General features: G+C 39.8%; 2 protein-coding genes across 5 annotated transcripts in view; one reads left to right on the top strand and one right to left on the bottom strand.

Annotated features, from left to right (window-relative positions):
• UMAD1 (UBAP1-MVB12-associated (UMA) domain containing 1) overlaps positions 1-21,287 on the bottom strand; it is a 183,506-nt gene extending 162,219 nt beyond the window's left edge. For 2 of the 4 annotated variants that reach the window (XM_081101768.1, XM_081101767.1), the window contains exons 1-2: positions 21,172-21,287; positions 1,061-1,157 (exon numbers count right to left, since the gene is read on the bottom strand). In XM_081101768.1, the coding sequence (XP_080957894.1) occupies positions 1,061-1,142 (82 nt within the window). In that variant the 5' untranslated portion in view covers positions 1,143-1,157; positions 21,172-21,287. Of the gene's footprint in view, positions 1-1,060; positions 1,158-13,266; positions 13,387-21,113 lie in introns of all 4 variants that reach the window. The other 2 variants (XM_081101766.1, XM_081101769.1) reach the window with 2 other exon arrangements.
• Positions 21,288-21,392: 105 nt separating this feature from the next.
• Positions 21,393-24,914, top strand: RPA3 (replication protein A3). The gene is made up of 4 exons (XM_081102276.1): positions 21,393-21,667; positions 23,070-23,144; positions 23,938-24,046; positions 24,549-24,914. Exons 1-4 carry the CDS (start codon positions 21,566-21,568, stop codon positions 24,629-24,631), a joined length of 369 nt encoding a protein of 122 aa, XP_080958402.1. The 5' UTR covers positions 21,393-21,565; the 3' UTR covers positions 24,632-24,914.
• The last annotated feature ends 431 nt before the right edge of the window (positions 24,915-25,345 follow it).

The raw sequence follows: 25,345 nt of genomic DNA, 5'->3' as shown, positions 1-25,345 counted from the left end.
AGCTGGAGAAAATCTTCTCTGATCTTCCGGAGATTCAGGCCAAGAACTGGAAGAGGGCCGGAGAGAGAAAACCTCCGTGTACTGTCTGCATGGGACCGGATCCTACAGACAAAGGCTGAAGAGGCAGAGAGCCACCCACCATACCTGTGAATGTGTGGGGTCAAGGTATGGCGGGAGCCTGGCTGCCAGAGGGTCTAAGCTGAAAATTCAGGATCGCCCTTAACTCCTGCCGATGCCCGGGGGGACCCTAGTCGGACTGGGCCAGGACGAAGGAAGAGGTTGGAAACCAGACTCTGGAAGAGAAGACATCTGAGGAACATCCCAGAGAGTAAACCCCCTATGAGTACATGCAAATCATCTCAGAGAGGAGCCCGGATCTGGTGGGAGGAGGTCCAGGTGGGAGAGGATGGGAGCCACTGGGGGAAACTGGGTTCTGTCCTCACCAGAATCCACATCTCCTCCTCAGGGAAAGACACCATGACATGAAGGAAGGTTTGTGTGTCTTTTACAGAATTCCCCAGGGAAAAAGCATAGATACTGGTTGAAAGAAATATTTTCTAAAATCACTTAAATCCTAATAAATAGTAGTAGTAATTTTACAATAGGAGATAAACTAGGCTTAAACATTTAGGAGACACTAACATTAGATTGAAAAGTGTATTGCATTCAGCAAATATTTCTATTTCAGATGCCTAATGTAACTTAAGATGCGAATTTAAAAAGCAAGGCTTGCTATTTATAAAACAACTTGAAACTATCAAGGATTCTTCATGAATTTTGGTTTTTCACAACTAAAGAGGTTGACTGGCATATCAGAGAGAGAAAAACGGGGTAATTTTATAAATTTGATTTTCAGGTCATGGCCAAAGCAATTTATAAGAAGAGTATGACTTGATGACAATAGTCTAAGTGATTCATGAACTTTATAGATTTAATATAAATTAATTCTGGAATTACTGGGAAATAATTTTTAAAAATAAAGCCTATAATTTTCAAGTAATTTTTTTAAAAGGAAAAATAATCCATGTAATTGCGATTTCATTTCTTAACAGAAACTCACCTAAAAGGACAAACCCATCTGCTTCCGTGTCTGACGCCGAGGGCTTTTTCGGTTCCACAGGCTTCCTGAAGAAGTGAAACATCGCTGCGGCCAGGGTCTGAAACAGAAACACTATATAATGTCAAACTCAAACGAAACTGTAAAACTCCTACCCTTTCTAGCAGCAAGCCAAATATACAGATATCACAGTAACTACTTTTTAGGAATTCTATTACCAGGCTTAAAAGCACGAGCCCTCCTCTCCGGGTGTCAGAAGACAAAGCCAGAAATTAAGGTGCATGGACTTCCAGGGTCAAGTGAATCCTGTCAACTTCTCTCAATTTTTGAACATGCAAGAAACAATCCAAGAAATCACTCCAGGAAAAAGGAAAATCAACAGATAGCACCACAACCTGGAAGGATCTCGCTGAACATAAACATCAATCATACACTGATTGAGGAAAGGAAAAACAGAACAAAACCAAAAGAACCTGTCATGATGTCACAACTAGCTTGAGGCTCATAGAACTGAGACCGCCTGAGAAAAAGAAGGCATGTCAGGCACCCTCTCCAGCTGGTGATCGGATTCAGACACTCAAGAGCTGTAGCCACTGGAAGGCTGAAGCCAACTTCAAATCCCCATCAGGGCAGATCTTTGTGTTGGTGAGATTATTGTGTGCTACCCCCAAACCACACACACACACACACACACACACACACACACACACACACACACACACCCCTCTTCAACCTCCCATCCCTGCACATTCAGAAAGGCCAACAAGTCCTAGAAAACAAATGGGAAGGATGTTTAAGGGACTTGCAAGGACACATTACACTCTAAGGACAGTCCCTATAAACAGAGCCGTGTAACAGACAAAGGAATAATCCTGGTGGCAGCAAATGCTCCACATTTTTGTTTCCATATTTTCCACCCAAACCAGAAGATCAAGCAGGGAGGGTTAGTGAAGATTTGATCTCAGCGAAAGCCTTCTAGAAACTGTGACTTGAACTGGGATTTGTGCAGGTCGACCCGCCCTGGGCTGCAGATCCAGATGGTAAGGGAGCCTATTTGCTGTTAGAAAACACATCTGGCAGATTTCACTTTTTAAAGGGGTGAAAAAAACAGAGAAGAAAAAAACACCAGCCATGGGAAAAAGAAAATGTTCCAGTCGAGGGAAGGAGCAGCCTCTGAAATCCTCAAAGATTTCTGCCTGGACATAGTGATGGATCCAAAAGAAAGCCTGGAAATAGTTTGGCACCCTCAACAGAGCACAGGATAGAAAACAAGATTAGATGAAAAAGCAAAAGGAAGAAAGGAAAAGACAAGGAATGGGATAAAAAAATGACTGAGTAAGATCAGAGAAACCCACGCAAAAAAGAAATGATATCAAAAAATAATTGGTTGGTTTACATCAGGAACGCAAGAAAATTGAGTTCAAGTTCAGACTTAAAAGACCGGAAGAGACAAGTAACTCCTCAACCCCAAACGGTTAAAAATAAAACGAAGAAGGCCTTTGAAGGAACAAAAGCTGATTAAAACTCAACCTCTGCTAAGGATGAAATCAAGGGCGCAGCCACCGGACATGAACACCCCCGTGGGGATTACTGCGGCCCTCAGTACATTCTTTCACTTAGGGTACATGCATGGTTCAGGAAAAAGAGACAAGGGGTGGGCCTCCAACTGAAAGCCGGTGGAGAAAAAGATACCCTCAAATAAGTAAAGGAGGAGGTACGTGGAGGGGTAAATGAGAAAGATAGAAAAGCTAAGTTCTATCTAGCCAAAATTATAGGTCTGGCTATTGATACATGAAGCTGACTAGGATCAGAGAAGTGAGTGCCATGTTTGAGAGCTGTGATGCCAAAATAACCAGCCGTCTGGAGGAAAACAGGACCGCGACCCGACAGACAGAGGAAGCTGTCCCCAACGAAGGCCTGTTCTCCCGGCCAACCTCAGGGTAGCCAAGAAGTTACCAGAAAGGGAAGAAAAAAAAAGGGAGGAGCCAATAGCCATGGAGAACAACGGACTGAGGGGTGGGGGCTCCTCCAGGAAGCAGAATCTGGGCGTAATAAATAAACATTCTCCAACCCAAGGTGAGATCCCCGAAATGCCTGCTCAGTGGGATTTCAGAATTGCTACTGCTCTGGGACTGCTATCTACAGGGTGTCCCTGCAAAATATAGACACACTTTAACAACTGATAGCTCAGTTTTGAAAATGAAATGTATTTCAATAAACATTGCCTTTATAATATTCAAAGTGTGTGCATACAATTTGGGGAGGTGTTTTTTATTATTATTATTATTTCCCATCCCTCCCCTTTCTGAATGGGCGTTATCTTTACCAGCTCCACAAGGTCGGAGGGGACACAAGGGACAGAACACTGGTCTTTTTAGTTCATGAAGTCTCCAGACCAAGAGGTGCCACATCTGGATCTGGTGAAGAAATACTGAACTTTGAGCACGATGCTATGACTGAATGGGGCAATTTGGGTTACAGACATTGGGAAGGGATGTCACTTTGCCTATGGCAGGGAGAGAGAGCTGAGTACATGGCGGCCACAAAGGAGAACCCCAGAATCATGAGGGCTGTTCACTGGCTCTTTGCCTTACTGAGACAGATCAGGACAGCAGTCGTCTGCCCTCCTGAAGTAGGTGTGGCCATGTCGCTTGCTTGGTTCACCTGTCACGTGCCATTAGATTGTTAGAACAAGGAGCTTTGTGGCCAGAGGAAGAGAGGCCCTTTAAAAATTGGTTCCTGTTATAATGTATAAAGAAAAGTCTTTGAACAGAAAGGACTCAAATTCCCAATACCTTTTAATGCCTGGCCACAAAACAGACCTGGAACCAACACGGAAAACACTACATAGTTCTGGTATGTCATTCTCAAGCCCCCCCCCTCCCCCCCCCCCGCCCTCCAATTTTAGGTATGTTGTTAGGAAAGCCAGACCAAACTCAGCTGTAGTGCCAGAATCTCCTTTTAATGCAAGTATATTGTACGGAATTTATAACTTAAGTAACTAAGTGAAGCATTGAAGTTTTTCATGACCTAAAACATAAAGCTGAAACCATCTACAGGCTGCAGCAGTTTGTTGAAAGTATGACTTACTGGCAATGCATAATGTTATATTCCATCCCTTTAGAGCATCATAAAATTCCAGACAAAGTTAGAGGAGGGATAATTTAGGCTCCAGGAGTCAAGAAATTTCCAGGCCTGGAGAAAACAGGTCAGGAATAAGAAAGGTAGCAGAGACAGTAACAAGAACTCAGAATGCAGCAAGAACTGGTTTCCTACAAATAGCCATTGGAAATAGCTCTAAAACAGTTACAAAAATACCAGTCATCCTCACACCTAGTATCCTGACCATCATCTTAACTCCTTCCTCTACAAGGTTTTCCCTGGAAACATGGTCAATTTTCCACTACAAGTCTCAAGTTTCCCTTATATGATCAATTCTGCTGCTGACATTAATGACAGGAACCTCAAGTCAGCCTACAGGAATTGCTCCATGCATGAAAAGACTATGTCTGAGACCCTAAAATCTATAATCAAATTATCTTTATGCCTTGACATTTTTTTCTTGTCACTGAAAAACACATACAGTTTAAGAAACATTTATCCTGGGCGGGCCGGCAATGACCATGCTAAGATCTCCCGCCTGGGAGCTCATTCTCACAGGGGGAAAGCGCATGGGTAGGTCCCCACTCCAGCAGCCAGATTTAGTTACCCTGCTAAAGGCTGGAGAGTAGGACAGAAAGGGGGAGTAACTGCAAACCCCACTATATGTCAAAATGCTCTGCACACTCTGTGTTATGTAAGATCTCTATAATTCTTCACAAAGGGTAAGGATTGAAGTAGGTGACATACTGGTCCAAGTTCAAGTGGTTAGGAAATAGCAGTGCTAGAATTTTACACCAAGTCCCTCTGGCACCCAAACTGGATGCTTTTCATCAATAAAGCACCAGAGAAAGGAGCCTCTCACCCTTAGGACATTTGTGTTACATTTTAATACATTTCCCAATATTAGTCAAAAACACTGGGTTAACTTCATGTTTTGTCTCTGTTAATCCCTACCCTCCCAGCCTTGCTCAGCTCTATGTTCTGAAGACCTTTATGACTTCCTCAACACCTGTGTTCAAGACCTTGACCTACTTTTTATTTTAGAAACATCTATTAAGTGTTTAGGCCAGATACTGACGGAACACTGCAAATGCAGCACTCGACTTATATTTAGGGTAAGCAAATTGCAACCCCCGCCTCCCACATCTGCAGCACCCCTCAGCAAAAGGCAGAGGCACTTTGGAGCCTCATCCCCAAGTGGAGGAGGCCTGTAACAGTCCTGCTGCCCAGGCCTAGTGTATGGTAAGCCCCAGCCCGCATTGCTCTGATGCACGTGACCTTGACATTTGGGCTTCTTTTGCTTGGAGTTCTCAAGCGTATTCTCGTCTTGTTTCCTTGCTTATAATTATCAGTATTTTTAAAATTGTCTACAGTGAGAAAATTCTATATTTAGAAACAGAAAAAATTACAAAAATTTATTCTGAAAAATACATTATCATCTAGCAACAGCACTCTTGCCTGGCTGAGCTAGGAGCCGATTTAGAATAATACCTCCTAATTCTCAAACATGAGAATCCTGAAGCTGCCTGACATGGGAGATAAAGAATACACATGCCCAAGCCACAGACAGGCTTGGAAAAAACACTTGCAAGTCACAAATCTGATATAGGATGTGTGTGTATAAATACGTAAAGATGTGTGTATATGAAAACATAAAGAACTGTTAAAACTCACTAATGAGAAAACAAATTAATAAAGACTGGGCAGAAGGCATGAGCAGACATTTCACCAAAGAAGACATGTGAGTGGCAAAAAAAAAAAAAAAAAAAAAAAAAAAAAAAAAAACCCACATGAAAGAATGCTCAACATCATCAGTCAAAAGGCAAAGGCAATGAGATACCATTACACACCCATAAAATATTTAAAATTGAAATGGCTTGCCATGCCCAGTGTTGGCAAAAATGTGGAGCAACTGGAACTCTTGTGCACTGTGGTAGGTGTGTGATATAGTGCAATTACTCTGAACAACAGTTTAGTAGTTTCTTAAAAACATAAACGTACACCTACCATATGACCCAGACCTTCTCCTTCTAGGTATTTACCTAAGAAAAATGAAGGCATATGCCCACAGTTGTACACAAATGTTATACAGCTTTCCTTTGTAATAGCCAAAAACTGGAAACAAGCCAAATGTGCAACAGATAAATGGATAAACAAACTGTGGCATATCCATAATACTATTCAGCAAGAAGAAAGCATGAAGTCCTAAGATAGGCTACAACATGCATGAATATCAACAAAACTAAGCTGAGTGAAAGAAGCCAGGCTAAAGAGAGTTTATACTGCGCGATTCCATTTGTATGAACTTCTACAAAATGCAAACTAATGTATAAGGACAGAAAGCAGATCAGTGGTTGCCTGGGGAATGGGGAGGCGCAGGCAGGGATCACAAAGGGGTGCAAGGAAACTTGTGAGGGTGAACTACAATATTGTGTAGTTCACAATTATTCCAAAAACTGTCTCAAACCTATTAATCTACTTTGTATATGTTACAGATACAGTCTTTGTATTTTTTTTTTTTAAAAAAATGCTTTTCTCTAAGAATTCACACAAAACTTGAAAATAAAACAGCAGTGGCTTCACTGTTTTCATTGTAGACACAGGCTGCACATACAGGACTAGCTGACTGCTAGGCAGGCAGATCCTATTGCCCTCAAGGGGAGGAGAGTAAGGCAAGTTATAGATTTATTTTTTCCTATTATTCTAAGGCTTACCTTTTAAGAAATATTTCCCATGACAAACGGATTAAAGGATTAAGGAAACCTCGTTTTTTCAACTTGCTTATCTTCTTTCAATTTCAACAGACTACTAAATAATGTAAATATATCACATAAACTGAAATTTTATGTGTGATCAATAGATAGATCAATAGACGAGAATATATGTACACACACATATTTTTCTTCACATTTGTGCCCAAATCCAATAAATATTTATATTTCATACTGCTACAAAAATTAAAATTTTTTTTAATATATTTTATTGATTTTTTACAGAGAGGGAGAGAGGGAGTTAGAAACGTCGATGAGAAAGAAACATCGATCAGCTGCCTCCTGCACACCTCCTACGGGGGATGTGCCCACAACCAAGGTACATGCCCTTGACCGGAATCGAACCTGGGACCTTTCAGTCCACAGACCAATGTTCTATCCACTAAGCCAAACAGGTTAGGGTGACGAAATTAAAATCTTGAACAATGTTTTAATCTTCCTCCACATCTTCTGTATGGTGGGTTATGAATTGCATGATTATGTAAGAATAATACAAATTTAGATAACAAGTTTACTAATTTATTCTGAGAGATATCAAAAAAGGAGGTGACCCATGCTTTTGGTAGTGTTAATCTTGAGAGACACTACACAGTATAAAACATTCCAGAAGAATCAATGAGAATTAGAAGAGCTCTGGTAGACTTCACAAATAGGTAGCCTTGAGTTTAACTTCATCCGATGGTTTGGGCATAGTTATAAAGAAGAAGCCTTTCCTATAAAAAGGATCACTATGAATAATAACACGATGTGTTCTTTGGGAGTGACCTCAACAGAGACATGTAGATAAGCAATAGAAAATAAGACTACGAAAAAAAGGCACAGAGAAATTATTGAAAGAACTAAAAAGTCAAGGAAATATTAGAATATCCGGAGTGGTATATAGGATTTGTTTACTATTATTGCGTAGTCTGACTTTTGAATTTACCACCTCTGGATTCTACTGAAGAGCTCAGTTGTTTCTACTGCTTTGAAATGTGAAATACAGTTAACATTTTAGTCCTGGTGTGACAGCCAAGTATAATGGTTTTGCAAACCAGCCTTCTATGACACAAGGAGTGAAGGAGAGCGAAGGCCTGGTCCAGCGGTTCTCAACCTGTGGGTCGCGACCCCTTTGGGGGTGGAACGACCCTTTCACAGGGGTCGCCTAAGACCATCGGAAAACACATATATAGTTAGATATTGTTTTTGTGATTAATCACTATGCTTTAATTATGTTCAATTTGTAACAATGAAATTGGGGGTCACCACCACATGAGGAACTGTATTAAAGGGTCGCGGCATTAGGAAGGTTGAGAACCACTGGCCTAGTCTAAAGAAGACACCTGTAGGGAGGGAGATGCCCAGGGAGCCCAGTGGAAGAGCCCTTCCCTAAAAGGCTTGCGAGATCTTGATGGAGGAAAGAGTGAAGTCTTTTGAAGGTGCTGAGCTGGGAAAGTCTGTAATCAGATGTGCCCTTGCTATGGTCACCATAAACAACAAAAGAAAGACAGGGCCAGACTGAAGCTATGGCTTAAAGGCATCTCTCCTCCTGAAGAGGATCCCAAGGCATCGAAGAACCACTGGGAAATGTAGCTTGAAGGTCGCAAGTTGCTTGTGCCAGAAGGTCCTCGCCTGTAATGCCTGAGTGTGGGACTCGGCCAGGACTTGAACTGCCGCTGTCACCAGTCCTCTCAGAGATAACCTTTTAGCTGAAGTATTTGTTTTATACTATTGGATCCTGTCTGGTAGGTTTTCCAATTTATTTGCTTTTTCAAATGAAACAAGCAGGGTTTCTAATCATAAAAGTAATTTCTATTTTGTGTATGTGAAAGGAGAACAAGTTTGTATATTCTTAGAAAGAAAATATAGCAGACACACCAAACCTAACAGTTGTTATTAGGATGCACAACCAGTTTATATTTATTCACTCTGTGGTTCTTTTTGTAGTATTTGCCTTTTTCTAAGCTAAATGTCATGTTATTTTACAGTAATACTTTGAGTGATACTTTTGAGTTCTCTTTTGAACCCATTATACTAAAAATTAAAAAAATAATAGAAGGTACCATTGGCAGCACCAACCAGTTCCATAAAGGAATGTGCGCACAGTGTTACCAAGTTTGATTTTTCAAGACAAACTGGATACCTACAATTTTGAAAAATCGGGTTTCCAAAGGATAGCAACAAATTCAAAATGTTTTAAGAATATTCTGCAGAATGCCTAAATCCTTTTCAAACTGGATTTGGCCTTTAGATGGCAAAATTTTAGACCAATAAGAATGTGTTGCCGAAACCAGTTTGGCTCAGTGGATAAGAGCGTCAGCCTGCGGACTGAAAGGTATCAGGTTCGATTCCGGTCAAGGGAATGTACCTGGATTGCGGGCATATCCCCAGTGGGAGATGTGCAGGAGGCAGCTGATCGGTGTTTCTCTCTCATTGATGTTTCTAACTCTATCTCTTTCCCTTCCTCTCTGTAAAAAAAATCAATAAAAAATATATATATAAAAAAAGAATGTGTTTAAAAGTGTAAATCTAATCACAATAAGAAACAACTGTTGCCGAAACCGGTTTGGCTCAGTGGATAGAGCGTCGGCCTGCGGACTGAAGGGTCCCAGGTTCGATTCCGGTCAAGGGCATGTGCCTGGGTTGCGGGCACATCCCCAGTAGGAGATGTGCAGGAGGCAGCTGATTGATGTTTCTCTCATCGATGTTTCTGACTCTCTATCTCTCTCCCTTTCTCTCTGTAAAAAATCAATAAAATATATTAAAAAAAAAAAAAAGAAAGAAAGAAACAATTGTGAAAGACATAGGCATGTAGTGGATATTCTGGCTAGCTCATCTATCTGGTTATCTTCACCCCCCGTTTTCTTTGACTAGGTTATGCAATAACTCTATCGGAGGTGATGTGTATGACATTGACAGTCATGTAAATAAGCCCTGCCTACAGAAGTGTGCCTGGAAGACTGCATTAACTTGTCCTGAGGATAGTGACCTGTTTTGCACCCATTTATAAAATAGACATCCCTTATTCTCCTATAAATACTTTGAGTGATACTTTTGAGTTCTTTTGAACCCATTATAATATCTTACTAATTCCTTAATTAATGAGTAACATCTTTTTTTAATATATTTTTATTGATTTCAGAGAGGAAGCGAGAGGGAGAGATAGAAACATCAATGATGAGAATCATGGATCGGCTGCCTCCTGCACGCCCCCTACTGGGGATCGAGCCTGCTCAGGCACATGCCCTTGAATGGAATCGAACCTGGGGCCCTTCAGTCCACAGGCTGATGTTCTTGCACTGAGCCAAACCAGCTAGGGCATGAGTGACGTCTTTGACAGGTTTTAATATTTGTACGAAAGATGTGATTTTATCCTGTTTAAAAATGTATCCATTAACTTCAGACTACCAATTAGGATCCCAAAGATTGTACCCCTGTCTTTCTATCCCACCTCGGTATTTTTCTTTTTGAAGTTTTGTGACATTGGTGTAACATCTGGGAGGATAAGGAATAGAGGATCAGGGAAACACATGTAAACTGATGTCACATATGAGCTCCACAAAACTTCTGAAAGTCAATTAATGAAATTAAAGTATTAACATAAGTTTATTTCTTCCTCTCTGATTTATACCCAAACACACAAAAAAGGCAAAAAACAACAACAACCCGCTTAAGGAATAACATAAACAAAGAACTGAATCTTGGATCCATAGATTTTTTTCAAACTCCAGGTCCAAACTCTTTAGAGGCTGTAAACTCAACCTACTGAGTCATGGCCAGATTTATTAACAGAATGAAACAGGAAAAAGAAAAGGAGAAAAGGAAGCGGAAGCATAAATATTATGAGAGAGAATCATATATGATAATGTGCTATGAACATTTGCTTTGGGATACATGGACAAGGTCATTGAAATGTACTTCTTAATTTGGGTTGCCAGCAAAAAAATTTCAAAGCCGCTAATCATACTTTGGTGCTCACATATCCCCTAAAAATGTTTTGAAAACTTTATGTGTCCGTCCCCCCCGCCCCGCCTTGTACTTTTTAAGTTGTCATCTAAAACTTTCCATTCAAAATTATAAAAGATGTAATTTCTAGCGAATTATAAATATTTATATGTTGTAATAAAGCCAAGATATCATTCTTTTACATTTATCCAATGAATTATAAACACTATAACGTTTTTATACACACCATCAACCATTTAAAAAATAGATGAACAAGTTCTTTTGTGACAGCAGGAAATGTTACATTGTTCTTTTTCTCCTTGAACTCTCACTTCCATTTCCACTGGCCTGGAGTAGCTCAGAGATGGCCCCAGAACCCATGCAGCTTTTCTAACATATCCAGATGAATATAAGGTGGCGGTGGCAGCCTCATTTTTAAGAAAGCCTGTCCACTAATTTAACACTCCTAACAGTTCACTGCTCACCTAACTGGGAAAGTAACATCATGCGCATGTATAACAGTCATTAAAAATGTGAATAGCCGAAACTGGTTTGGCTCAGTGGATAGAGCGTCGGCCTGCGGACTGAAAGGTCCCAGGTTCAATTCCGGTCAAGGGCATGTACCTTGGTTGCGGGCACATCCCCAGTAGGGGGTGTGCAGGAGGCAGCTGATCGATGTTTCTCTCTCATCGATGTTTCTAACTCTCTATCTCTCTCCCTTCCTCTCTGTAAAAAATCAATAAAATATATTTTAAAAAAAAATTTTGAATTGACGTGATCTAATAAAATCACTTCCCTAATATGACTGTCTAGTTGCTTTTAGCAAATTCAGAAATTAAACGCGTATTATTTTTAGCCAAAACAGAACATCTAAACTACTCAGAAAGTCGGCGGTCTGGAGCTACAAGTGCATGATTATAAAGCATTGGGCGAGGGAGGATTCCAGAAGAAGGCAAAGGAGGTCCCTGGGCCTTCACAGTGTAGCTTTTAACAGGGGCTAAGCTGGGATATATTTTTTCTTGATTTTATAGCTTTTTTCTTGATCCTTATAGTTTAAATCCTTCCCTATTTTATTTCATATTATATTAAAGGCCGAAAAGCTTTTCAGAAATGGGACAGGTAGGATTCAAACATGATATCCTTAAACAAAGTACCAGAAATCTAGGTTAGAATCCTGGGGGTGGAGAGGCTGCCAGTTTATCACAAGGGATGATTTTAACAGTTGGCCTTGTTGCCATGGAGAGCAGCACAGGCTTCATTTGATCATCACAACGGCCAGCTACTGATCACTCCTGTAAGATACCCACCACCAGAGACGCTTTGCAATCATTAGCTATCACTAGAATAACAAAATCCTGCTATCCTAGAAGCATTACAATATCTGGAATTATTCACTTTCTGGAATTTTCTCTAGCAGAACTGCTTTCCAAGCATATGATAAAGGCATCTTGAACAGTCACAAGTTGGCCCAAGAAAATTTTAGAACAAAACCTTCATTCTTCTCAGACCATCTCACTAAGGTAAAACCAACCTCATAGAAATTGACCCATCTTCATTACTTTGTAAATAAATATGACCCCCAAAGTTTCTATTAGAATCAACAAAGAAGTTTTGTATACTTTTGTTGTTGGATTTGGGGATTTTTGTTTGTTTTCCTTTTAATTACCCTATTATTTTCAGAATCAAAAATGGTAGCCTGGCAGTGGTAAAAACTGACTACCTTTCCTTCTACTGTCCCTTATTCAAAAAAAGAAAAATAAAACAGTATAATAAAGTCTCCTCTGATTTACTAATTTGGCAGGGGGGTAGGGGGTGGAGGGACGGGGGCAGTCTCCCAGTACATTAGACCCAGGTTTCTCCATCTCTTTATTCTTAGTGTTTTGGTCCAGACAATTCTTTGTTGTAACTTACTTCTCTGTGTGATCACCTAGTATATGATACACTTTAGCCAAGACATCTTAATATCAAGAGGTTTTATTTAAAAAAGAAAACAACAACAATTTCCCTCTCTTTAATGCCGTACATGTGGCACCATAGATTATTTTTTCTAAATAGTGTGGGAGATGTAGACATTTAGAAGATAAAGTTGTTGCTTTCTGGAGCTTATAAATAAACTGTACTTGTAATTTATATCACTTGGGTCTCAAGAATATAATTTAAAGACTTTAATGTTGTCCCAACTCTTCTAAATTAATGATACAATGATATGATATATTTTTATGTTTTAATGAAATTACAGACATAATTCTAACACAAAAAAAACAAAACACATTTTGGTTTGGGCTTAAATAACACTGAACCTACCTATACAATACTAATTTCTACCCACTGCATTCAATGTTGCAACTCTGAAATGAAAAAAACACACACAACATACTAAAAAAGACTTCAGACAACTCTAACAAAACACACCTCTTCACATAAAACGAATGTCTTAGATGAGTAAACACATTTAAATAGTATCTTAAGGGAGAAGGAAGTCATCCGATGTAAGGCCACACCTCTTTACGCTCTCTATAGCACAGGGAAAACCTAGAATGAATAAAAATAAAAATAAAACATTATTCAGTGTCAGTCTTTAAATTGTTCTATTTGCTCACTTAAATTCATTTAACACACAACAGGAACTCTTGTATTCAGCTTCCAAAAGGTCTCATCATTTGACTTTCAATACAATCTAACTGCACTATCAAGACTTTAATTCCTACCCGCCCACCCCCACCCCCACCCCCGCCGCAAAAAAAAAAAAAAGAAATCAGTTGTTTGTTCATTTTTAATTAATCCAACCAACATGTTTTAAAAGGCAAATACTCGCCAGGCACAGTGGTAGGCCCTACAGAAACAAACCCAAACAAGACACTTTGTCCAAATTTAAGGAAATATCCAATCTTCTTGCTGCCTCTTTGGCCTGCTTCTCTGTCACCCCTCACAAAGCCAGTCCCACAAAGTATGGTGCTGAGTCCTGTGTAAAACTAGCACCAGCCATGCAAGAGGCTAACAAGTTGCTAACAAGTCTAGTCAAGCATTGCTATTTGTCTGGAAACTTACTTCAGACTCCTGAGTAAACAAGAAAGCTGGCTGTTTTACCTCCTCCCAATTCTTCATCAAAGTGCACATAAAGATAACACAAGACAACAGCTGGCAATAGCTCCCTCAACCATGTGCCAAAGTCTGAGTAAATTTCCATGAAAAGCACAATCAATAGGGATAGGCCAAGAAGTACAACTGACCAAGAGTTCATCGCTGTACTCTCTGCCACATGCAGCTACTCTCTCCAAGGAATGCATGAATACGTGAATAAACAAGCAAACTAAACTGGAGAGTGAACCACAAAGATGGGAAAGTATTTCATCCATTTCCATTGCCTTAACTTAATTCTAAAATACAGAAGTTGTACCTACAGGGAAAAAATAGGCTGCCAGACACCCCACTGCCTGAAAACTCTTTCTATCTAAAGACAGGCAGAACTAGGTCCCCTCCCCGATCCTGACCCCTCCCTCAGGACGTCATCCACCTCCATTGGAAGGTCAATGGTTTGTACCTGCCCAAGGAGGACTGTAAAACAGGGTCCCAGACAGAAAAAGCTCCATGAGCAGAGCCAGGAAGGAGATCTCCTCTATGTTCAGACCCTCAGCCCAGCACCCACATGTGATGAGTGCCAGTCAGCCAGTGGGAACCGAACAGCGTGTGTGTGCATCCGTCTTTAGACGTGGAACTAGAAGCTGCATGCAATAAAGTTCAGAGAGGGAGACTAAGGTAATCTCACCCACCCAGTCTCTCCTTCAGTAAGAGATTACCAGAATGCGATCAACATAAAAGAGGGAAAATATGGACCCAGAGATTTAGGAGGCTATTTCTCTGATGATTATTTTCCACCAGAAACTGTTGGTAAGTAGAGAAGACACCTTGGTAATATTCAAATGTTGTGAAAAGCCACAGTCTCTTACATCCAAGCTGCTGAGCAGAACGGCATAAAACCCAGCTGGATTCAGGGTCTCCACTCTCAGACAAGCCCGCACCCTTCCTTCCTTCTGGGGAAACACGGTTTCCTTCTCCCTTCACTATCTTATTGTTCATCATCACTAAGATGTCCAACATACTTAAGGACAACCTGGCCGTGCTAGTAACAGTTATAGCTTGTAATTTATTACTGAAGTACTCAGTGTACCATGGCACTGTGCCCAATGCTTTACAAACACAATTTTCTCTCACGCTTACAATCATATGAAGCTTTACCTCCCATGTTAATACAAATATTGCAACTATAAAAGGATGAATAATTTGTCCAGAAATCACTTAAGTGAAAGTATCAGGATTTAAACTAGGCTGTTTGCCCTAAGTCTATGTTCTTCACTCTGTGCTACACTGACTCAATGCCCACGCCTGAGTCATCTTCCCAGAACTATTCTACTCTCCACCTCAAAGCATGATGGTCCAAACAGCTGCTGGAAACAAAACCGTGTCACCTTAATTTCACCCTCTCCCTGTCCACCAAACACTAAGTCCTGCAGCTCATGCTATCTCATGAAACTTTTGGCTTCCCTCTCTTCCTACTGCCACTAGCACTTGGGTTCAGCTGACCATTATCCCCATTATAGGTGACTGCAACCCCCTTGGGTATCTTTTCAACATCGTAAACTCTCAGTAGCCATGTTTGTACCCAATCCTCCCCAAATCTCCTTCCACGCCATAGCTGTTTGGATGGCGTATGGACAAGTGACTAGAGCTGGCAAATTAGATTATCCCAAGAAAGGAGAAAGATTTAAAAAGCAGAACACAGGAAGCACAAAGTGACTATAGAAATGATTCAAAAAATATCAGTAACAACAATCAATGTAAATGGACAAAATACAGAAATGTTAAACCTTTAGCTATAGGCAGTATTTACAAGAGACACACCTAAAACTTAAGGGCACAGAAAAGCTGGAAGTCATAAGGCCAATACAGACACAAATACCACAGAGTATAAATATCAAATAAGGTTTACTGAGGAAACCTAACAAGCAGAGAAGTACAAAGCACTCATCATCCACTAAACTCTAGTGCTCCCACAGAGAGGAATCCAGCCTCCACACATCTGGGCAATTCTGTTATAATGGAAGCCTCGCAGTTAAAAAGGTGTCTGTTCTTCCCTTGAGTTAAGACCTGCCAAGTCAGCCCTGATAAACACCAAAGAGATGAGGAAATGAGCAATCCAAGCCCTTAGGTGAAGTACAAGATGGAAAAAAATACAATGAACATTTTAAATTCTAACCAAAAGAAAGCTGGTGTGTCTATGGTAGTAGCTGAGAAAATTAACTTAAAGGCAAAAAGCATGATCTGAGATGCTCACTACTTCATTTAACCATTTACTTCACAATCCTAATCTTGTATGAACCAAATAACAAATCTTCAAAAATACATAGTACAAAAGTCATCAGAAATTCAAGGAAAAACTGCCAATTGCTAAGTATCTGTTGGATACTTAGCACAATTATCTCAATTGAGATATTAATCAGACAAAAGGTAGTAACATAGAAATAGTTGAAAAATGCGATTTACAAGCTTGATTCCAACAATTGGAAAATGCATTTTTTTCCAAGCACACATGAAATATTTACAAAAATTGCCCATGTACTTGATAAGCCTTAAAGCAAGTCACATAGACTTTGAAAGATAATGCAATTACCTTAGAAATTAATAACAAAACAAATAACATCAATAAATAAAACCAATTCATTTGGAAACAAAAACCATGAGTCAAAGGAGAAATAGGTTGGAAACTAGAAAATATTTACAACCTAATGATGATGAACATCTACTTATGACAACTTGTGGGACATGCCTGAAGCAGTAGGTTCAGGGAGCCACAGGCATACCTCGAGATACTGCATTTCGGTTCCAGACCACCGCAATAAAGCAAGTATCACAATACAGTGAGTCATAATCTCTTTGCTGGTGGAGGATCTTGCCTTCAGTTTATAAAAATGCAACATCTGTGAAGGGCAATAAAGCAAAACACAATAAAACATATAACAGATGCAGAATGTTTTACAGGTGAGTTCCACCAAACAGTTGACAAGCAGACCAATTCAATTTTACACAGAATCCAAGAGAACAGAGGAAAGACTCCACAGCTCATGTCATGAGCCTAGCACAACCCTAACAACCAGAATCTGACAAGGACTATACAGGGGGGAAAATTATAGGCTAACCTCCCTCATGAATTTTTATGATGCAAAAATCCTAAACAAAAAAATATCAAACCCAATATATACTAAAAGAATATATCAAAACCAAGTTGTGTTTCTTCCAGAAATGTGAGCATGGTTCAATATTGGAAAATGTATTCATTTTAATAATCTCAATTAAGGCAAAAAAATTGATCAAATATCATAATCACTCAATTAAAATGCTTATCAAACAGGGAATAGATGGAAAGTCCTTAACCTAATAATAAGAACTCCAAGTTGTAAAGAACTTCCAGAAAGGCTCCTTAAAGGGAGCTGAGCCCCATGAAGGCACACCCTTTTGCCTGACTACTTCTCTGCTGTCTGGAATGGGAAGTAGATGGTTGATGCCCCTGCATCTATCCTAGCCCCTAGCCTTTGAGGCGACCTTAAGGATGGAACCAGATACCAGATACTAGATATCAGATACTGAGAGGAGAGAGAGAGAGAGAGAGAGAGGGAAAGAGAGAGATTACTTTTCCACTTATTTATGCATTCATTGGTTGCTTCTTATATGTGCCTTGATCAGGAATAGAACCCACAACCTTGACATATTGGGACAATGCTCTAATCAACTGAGCTACATGGCCAGGGCAGCCTTTGTATATTTAAGACACTTTTACTTATGCAGTCAAATCCCATCTTAACTGAAACACCATTTCTATTCAAAATGGTACTGGAAGTTCTAACCTGGGGAAAAGCAAGAAGAATAAAATGTGTAAGAACTGTTTAAAAAAACAAATTATTCACATATGAATAGAAAATTGATCTTATAGAAAATTACAAGAAATGACTTTAGCAGGATGACCAGAAAAAAGTCAAATGCATTTCTATATACCAGCAAAAATAGTTAAAAATCTTTAATTTAAAAATACCATTTATAGCCCCAGCTGGTTTGGCTCAGTGGATAGAGCATTGGCCTGCGGACTGAAGGGTCCTGGGTTCGATTCCGGTCAAGGGCACATGCCTGGGTTGTGGGTTGAATCCCCAGTAGGGGGCATGCAGGAGGCAGCCAATCAATGATTCTCTCTCATTGATGTTTCTATCTCTCCCTCTCCCTTCCTCTCTGAAATCAATAAAAATATATTTCAAGAAAACATTTTTAAAAAGCATTTATAATAGCAACAAGTTACCTAGGAATAAATCTAATCTAAAAATCAAAACCTTTATGAAAAAAATTAAGAAACTTTTTGGAAAGATTTTAAGAGGACCAAAATAACTCAAGAATAGTAAGAGTTGTCATTATGATGTTACTTCTGAAATCAATCCAAGGATTCAAATGCAATTGTGATCCAATCCCAACACAGTTTCCCATGGAACATGACATGCTTGATTGTATATGAAGTAGCAAAGAGCCAAGAATAACTACACATTCCTGAAGAACAGAGCAAGGTAAAAGAACTTTCCATCAAGACATCAAAGTTACAAGGCCACAGTGTTGAAGAGAGTGAGAGGTCAATGGCAAACGGTCACAGTAAAAAATGATGCTGGGACAACTGAAATGAAAACAAAACAAAAAAATTGGATATCTGACAACATACATGAAAACTCAATTCTAAATGATGGAGTAGTTTTGAATATGAAAGATAAAACTATTTCAAATCTTTAAGAAATAGATTAGAACTTGTTTTAAGAAAGAATTCTTAAATTAGATTTTTTAAATTGACTTTTCAACTATTTTAAACCTCAGGGAAAAACATTTTAACTATATTAAAAGTAGGAGCTCTTTCCAATGAAAGGGAAAAAAAGTAAAGAAAGTCAGAAAGAATGAAAAAAAATGGAAAGGCCTAAACTGAGAAATGCAACATTATTATCCACACTACTACAAAAGCTCTCAAAAATCAGTAAGAAAAATCCTCAAACAAACAAAAAAAAAGGTAAACACAAATAGCCAATAAATATTTGAAAAGCTGTACAACCTTATTAGTAATCAGAGAAAGTCAATTACAACCACAACATGAAACCATCTCATATCCATAAGTTTAGGGGGGCAGGGGAGACTTCATTGCCAAAAAAATGTGGATCAAATGGAACTCTCCTACTCTCCTGATAAGAGAATAAACTAGTACCACTACTTGGGGAAAATTTTGGTTTTATAGTAAAGCTGAAGATGCACACCCTATGTTCCAACAATTCTACTGATATACTTTTGCACAAGTGCACCAACAAATACGTACCAAAATATTCACAGAAGCCCTGTACACAATAGAAATGAACTTCAAATAATCAAAATGTCAGTCAAGACAGCAAAAAAGAATTAAAAAAAATGAACTCCACCTACATGTGTCAACATGAATTAATTTCAAAAACAAGCAAAAGAAACTCAGAAGATATATATGGTATGATTCCAATTTTATAAAGGTCAAAATTGACAAAAACTAAACAACATTCCATTTAGGAATGTCTGCATGTGTAAATAAAAATATATAGAAAAGCTTAGTGTTTTCCAGACGGTGTTGCTTTCTGGCTGGGAGGGAGAAGGACTTAATTGAGGAAGTACAAACTACTAAGTGGTAAAGGTCCATTTCTTAAGCTGAATGAGTTCATTTAATCTCTCTGGAAGGTACTGAACACATACTGGCCATATTTACATTTCTCTGTATGTTGTAGTATTACATAATAAATTTTAAGTGACTCAAAATATATCCAAAAAGCTGTTTTAAATTATCTTCCTGCTTGTCTCCATGTTTTGTTTGCTGTTGGAAGTAAGAGTGGTCTTTTAACTGTAACAGAACAATGATATTAGCATCTGGTACTTTAAGGGTTGCCATTAAAGACTACATTCATGCCTACCCTACCCTATATAATGCACATTGACTTGTTTTCTAAAGCAAAACTAAGGGGCAAAAGACATTAAGTCTTTGGAAAAAATATAAAATAGATTTTATTGATTTGCACCAATAGAAACACAACTTTTTTATAGACCAATTGACATACACCCTGTATCGATTAATGAAATTCTTTAAAGTTGTTTTAGTGATAGCAACATTAAAAGACAAATATATAAGTATTGCTAAGTAAACACTGAGACAGACTATCCTTTAATTACGGTACATTAGATTTCCATTTTAAATTGCTGCAGTGAAGTCTCAAAAGGATCTTATTTGCTTAAGGCTCCAGCTAGGTCCCTAATTTGAAAGATGTCAACTAAGTGCCTTGGGCAAACTCATGGACTAAGTTCCCCAAAAATAGTAATATCCAATAAAAAGTGTTTTCCAATTTCTGCAGCACTGCTGGCAGGTATTTTTATGAGCACACATTCTGGAATATCCCTGGCAAGTCAGGTGCCAATCGGCAAACACACACACACACACACACACACACACACACACACACACACCACAGAAACAAACAAAACAACAACAACACGAAAATCAATAGCCACACGAGCCAGTGAGATCTCCTTGAGACAGGTTATCACCCACATCTCCAGATCTCCCCTCCAGAGTCCTGGGGAGCGGAGGGCAAGGGGGAAAGACTGCAGAGGAGTTAAAAAGGTCCGTGAACCATATGGACAATAGTTGGTCAGTTGCAAAACAGTACATGATCTACCCCCTCATTTTGCGGATGGGGAAATTACGGATCAGGAAGCGCAGCTGGTCAGACCCAGCAGCAATTTAAATCCGTCCCCTATCCTGGTCCAGGGGTCCTTCCCCCTACCGACCACTCCCAGATGCTCCAACACGTCGCTAACACGGAGGTGAGAAGACCTGCACCTCCGCAGGGGGCCAGGTCGCCAGCACCAGAACGGGTCTCGGCGGTAATCGGAGGGACCCCTCTTCCTACAGGTGGGGGCCCTGACGAGGGAAAGTGACGCAGCCCGGGAAGTAAACATCCATTCTCCGCCTCGCGCGACAGGCTGCCTGGCGAAGGCGGCGGCGATCACTGACAACCCCACTTCCCACCTCTAGGAGGGCGGGCATCAGAAACAACCCCATCCCCAGGTTTCCACAGGCAAGAATCACGCCCTTCCCGCGCAGAACCTGGCAGAGCGGGAAGAGGGGAATGCGAACAGCCGGGACAGCACCGACTCCGCCTCTCTCTCCTCACCGTCAGTGGAGAGGAGGGTGAAGAGTGAGGCTGCGGGGCCTCCCGCGAGAAGAGGTACCTGAGGCTCGCACCGCAGGGTCCCGCCGCACCGCAGCCCGGCACCCTGCTTCCGGGGTCAAGTTGCCTCGGGGCGCCCGGAGTTCAGCGGAGCGAGCCTCAGGCCCCGCCCCACCCAAGCCCCGCCTCCATGCCCTCGCCCACGTGGACCGGGGCCACTTCCGGGACGCCGCACGTCACTAAGCAGCAGATCCCCCCACTTCCGTTCGCGTCCCTCCTTTCGCTTTCTCTTTGGTTGAGACCGTGAGGCTGGCCGAGATTTCTGCGCGTTTGATTGGTGGAGCGAGAGGGCTGGTCTCCGCCGATTGGTGCCGGGAACTCTGCCCCATAGACGCCCGCGAGCGGCTGTTAGACTGCGCCGCTGGTTTCCCGCCGGCCGCCGATCTCCGTCCGCAATGATGGGGGAGGTGATGGAGTTGCCCAAGTTGCGTATCAACGCCAGCATGCTAGCCCAGTCCATCGACCGGCCCGTCTGCTTCGTAGGGAGGCTGGAAAAGGTGCGTGCTCGCCGGCCGGGCTCCCTGGTCATAGTCCGTGGGGGGGGGTGGAGCGTGGGGGGTGGGGTGGCGGGAGGGGAAGGGACCCCTTAACTCCCTGGAGGCGGCCTTAGGACGGGTAACGGAGGGTGAAGGAGGACAGATAGAAAGCCTTGACATCACTGCGCCCCCGGTTGCTTTATTTTTGCGCACTTTTTAGCTATTGCAGCCCCATTTTGGCGCCTCTTTTATGGCGCGGAATAGCAGCGTTTTCGAATGCGCTCCCTTCTAAGTTCTAGCGCCCCCACCCTGGTTCTGTTTGTGTTTACGTAAAAGAAATGGTAGACTTGACCCCCACATGGTAGACTTGACCCCCACATCTACTTTCTTGATATTTTAGTTTAGCCAGATTTGACGGCTAGTCTGATTTTCTTGTTTTCTTCTCTTCTGCAATTCTCCTTCTCAAACCTCGTTTTTCCTTGAAATCACTTCTCGATAAAACATTCCTCGATTGCCCCTTGCAGCTCCCATAGCTGTCTGTTAGAGTGCAGTCCCTTCCTCCTCCTGGTGCGAAACAGGCCCCCAGAATCGGTGAACCAGGTTAGAAAGCTGAACGAAAGCGAATATTATATAAAGGCTTAGTAATTTCAGCCACACAACCTCTTTTTGAAATAGGTGTTATTCTGACTTCACAGGTAGGGAAATTTGGTAGGAGTAGTGTAGATGAACCAATGACCTTGTATGCATGTATGCATAACCCGTGGACACAGATAATGGGATGGTGAGGGCCTGAAACAGGGCGGGGGAGGAGGGGACGGAAGAGGTTAATGGAGGAAAAAGAGAACAGAACCTATGTAATACTTTACTAAAGATTAAAAGAAAATAATTTAAAAGATTCAAACAAAAAATGCTCAAGGCCACATCAAGTAGCAAAGCTAGTACTCAAAACAGACCTGACTGCACACTTTGCAGCTGTCTCATAAGACTAGAACCCAGATCTTTTGACAACTGATTCTCTTTACTAAATCATGCCTGATTTTTAAAACATGCCCTCAATGGAATATGTACTATTTAAATCATGGGTCCCAGCAGAGTTCATTTTTAGATAGTATGGACTCCATTTAGTTTTTAGCATAGGTTTGTGTGATATAGCAAATAAAAATACAGGACATATTTGTACTAAAAAAGGTGTTCATCTGGAAATTGAAATATAATGGGGTCGTTTGAATGGATACAGTGACACAAGATTATAATTTGAACCAAATAAACGTCAGAAAACAGTTGCTTTGCACACATGTATCTATTACAAAAGTTTGGGTCAACCTACCCATCTTTTGTCAAATTAATATTTTTTATTTTAATGAGATTTTAAAGGTTTTGTTTATGTCGGATTTATTTTTTTCATTGTGTATTTCTTTTTTAGATTCATCCCACTGGAAAAATGTTTATTCTTTCAGATGGAGAAGGGAAAAGTGCAACCATTGAGTTGATGGAGCCTGTACGTTCAAGTATTAATTCTGTGCATATTAGAGTTAATTCTACATCTTGTTTTGGGTTGTTGCTGATATTTTTGGTTCTTGGAGTGGATGTATATAAAGGATCAGCTTGTAAAACTTCCCTGACTGTAAACGTCCATTTTTGTCCTTGTATTACATTCTATTTCCCTTTACATGTCTAACCAATGATTTTTTTAATACATCCCTTAAATGCTAGGTGAGAATTCTCAGGTCTTTTGAAAGACCATAAAATCATGTAAGGTAAATCTTTTGTTTAAATCACTTTTCTTAAGGAAACATGAATATGATATTTTTTTAAATCCTGTTTTCTATTTTTGTTTACATGTATTTTCAATTGTCACTTAATTTGTCTTTATATTTTATATTTACATTTTCTTTGTCTTTTATTAAGACAAATGCATATGCTGTATGGTTCATGTATACAGAATATACTGTGCAAGATAATAGGTAATAGAAGGTTCCTTTCATTGGTCTTTTTGAACAAATTACTCCTTATAAAACTGCTGGACAGTTTTAGTATCTTTAAGTGATTTTGTCTTCAACTTAAATGTTCAGCTGTATCTTTGGACCTAGAGCTATAGCTAAAGGTTAACAGGAGTGTGACATGCTGACAGCAAGTACTCAAAACATTTTTTAACAGGTTGCACTTCACTTTGGCATTGGTAAATTTTTAATTATTTTGATACATGAAATGAAAGATAACAATTTTCCAAGTTAAGTCTCATCTGAAAATGTGATAACATGAAGTTGGTATTTTGTTCTTTGTGTTGTTAGCTTGATGAAGAAATCTCTGGAATCGTGGAAGTAGTTGGAAGAGTAACAGCCAAGGCAACCATTATGTGCTCATCTTATGTCCAGTTTAAAGAAGATAACCATCCTTTTGGTAAATAAAGCATTTAGTCTCATGTATTTAGGAGAAAAACAAATTTTATTCTTTAGTCTCAGTCCTGCTACATTTTCAATTTCTATAGAATTTTCTGATCTCGAAAATGGGAGGACATTTTGCCCTGCTTCTAAGTAGTGTGTGTATTTGTAAGAAACTCGGTAAATTTTAATATTTGTGGAAATAATTTTTTTAAGCCAAACAAAAATAATATTAATCTCTTTTGTTTTGTTTTAATATATGGATTAAAGCCATCAAATAATGTATAAGACCTAAAATACAACAATACAATGGATGATCTCCTATCCCCCATGTCTTTCATTTTTTGGAGCCACAGTTAAATAAATATGATGATCCAAATCTCAGTTTTAGAAGATGGATTGGGAAAATAAGTTGACAGTTAAAAGGGAGGTAAAAGAGAAAGAGGTAGAAATGTTTAGATAGTAGTTGATATCACAACTTTTCACTGTAGATTAAATGTTTGCTAAAATGTTTTTTTCAGATCTTGGAGTTTACAATGAAGCTGTGAAAATTATCCATGAGTTCCCTCAGTTTTTTCCTTTTGGGGTTATGCAATATGATTGATCTCAATTGCAAATGAGCTGCATTGAAGATTGTTAAAGGAGATCCCTGATATTTGAGGGATAGATTCTTGTTACTTTTAATATTTAATTTGTTCTCTTTGTAATTTCATTTCCTAACTTTATTAGATATTCCAGTATGCCATTTTTAATGGAACTGGTATATCGACAGTTCTTTCCTACCTCCTCATAAAGAATCACTTATCTGGCATATGGTCAGATCAAAGAGTAACACAGCAGTTGTCTGACGTTTGTTTTCTGTTTTATTAATAAAAATTTAAATGGTACTTACTATTGGTCGTGTTATTATTTTTTAGGCAGGTATTCAAGCACAAACTTGGAATTTAATAGCTGTACGGTCCGTCACTTTAGCTTGAAAGAGTGTAATTTGAATGAGTATAGTTGCCCTGCCATGTGTTCCTTGGCTTTCTAATAAGAATTTTATTAAGATATAATTCACATACAATTCACATATTTCAAGTGTACAGTTCAGTGGCTTTTAGTATATTCACAGAGTTGTACAATCATCACCGTCAATTTTAGAGCATTTTCATGATCCCCAAAAGAAAACCTCTACCATTTACTATTATAGCCCAGTTCCTCCATCCCCCATACACACACCTAACACATCACTATAGATTTGCCTATTCTGGACATTTCATATAAATAGAATCATATGTCTTTTGCACATGCCCAGGATGTAGGCTCGATCCTAGTA

The sequence above is a fragment of the Myotis nattereri genome, assembly GCF_964212035.1.
Source record: "Myotis nattereri genome assembly, chromosome: 11".
In the NCBI taxonomy this organism is placed as follows: domain Eukaryota; kingdom Metazoa; phylum Chordata; class Mammalia; order Chiroptera; family Vespertilionidae; genus Myotis; species Myotis nattereri.
The sequence above is the reverse complement of the archived record's forward strand: the minus strand, read 5'-3'. Positions and strand labels throughout refer to the sequence as shown.

Coding starts and splice junctions, on each gene's coding strand:
- RPA3 (XM_081102276.1), top strand. CDS start 21,566: ATGATGGGGGAGGTGATGGAGTTGCCCAAGTTGCGTATCAACGCCAGC. Junction 21,668..23,069: donor TCGTAGGGAGGCTGGAAAAG/GTGCGTGCTCGC, acceptor TTTCTTTTTTAG/ATTCATCCCACTGGAAAAAT. Junction 23,145..23,937: donor CCATTGAGTTGATGGAGCCT/GTACGTTCAAGT, acceptor TTGTGTTGTTAG/CTTGATGAAGAAATCTCTGG.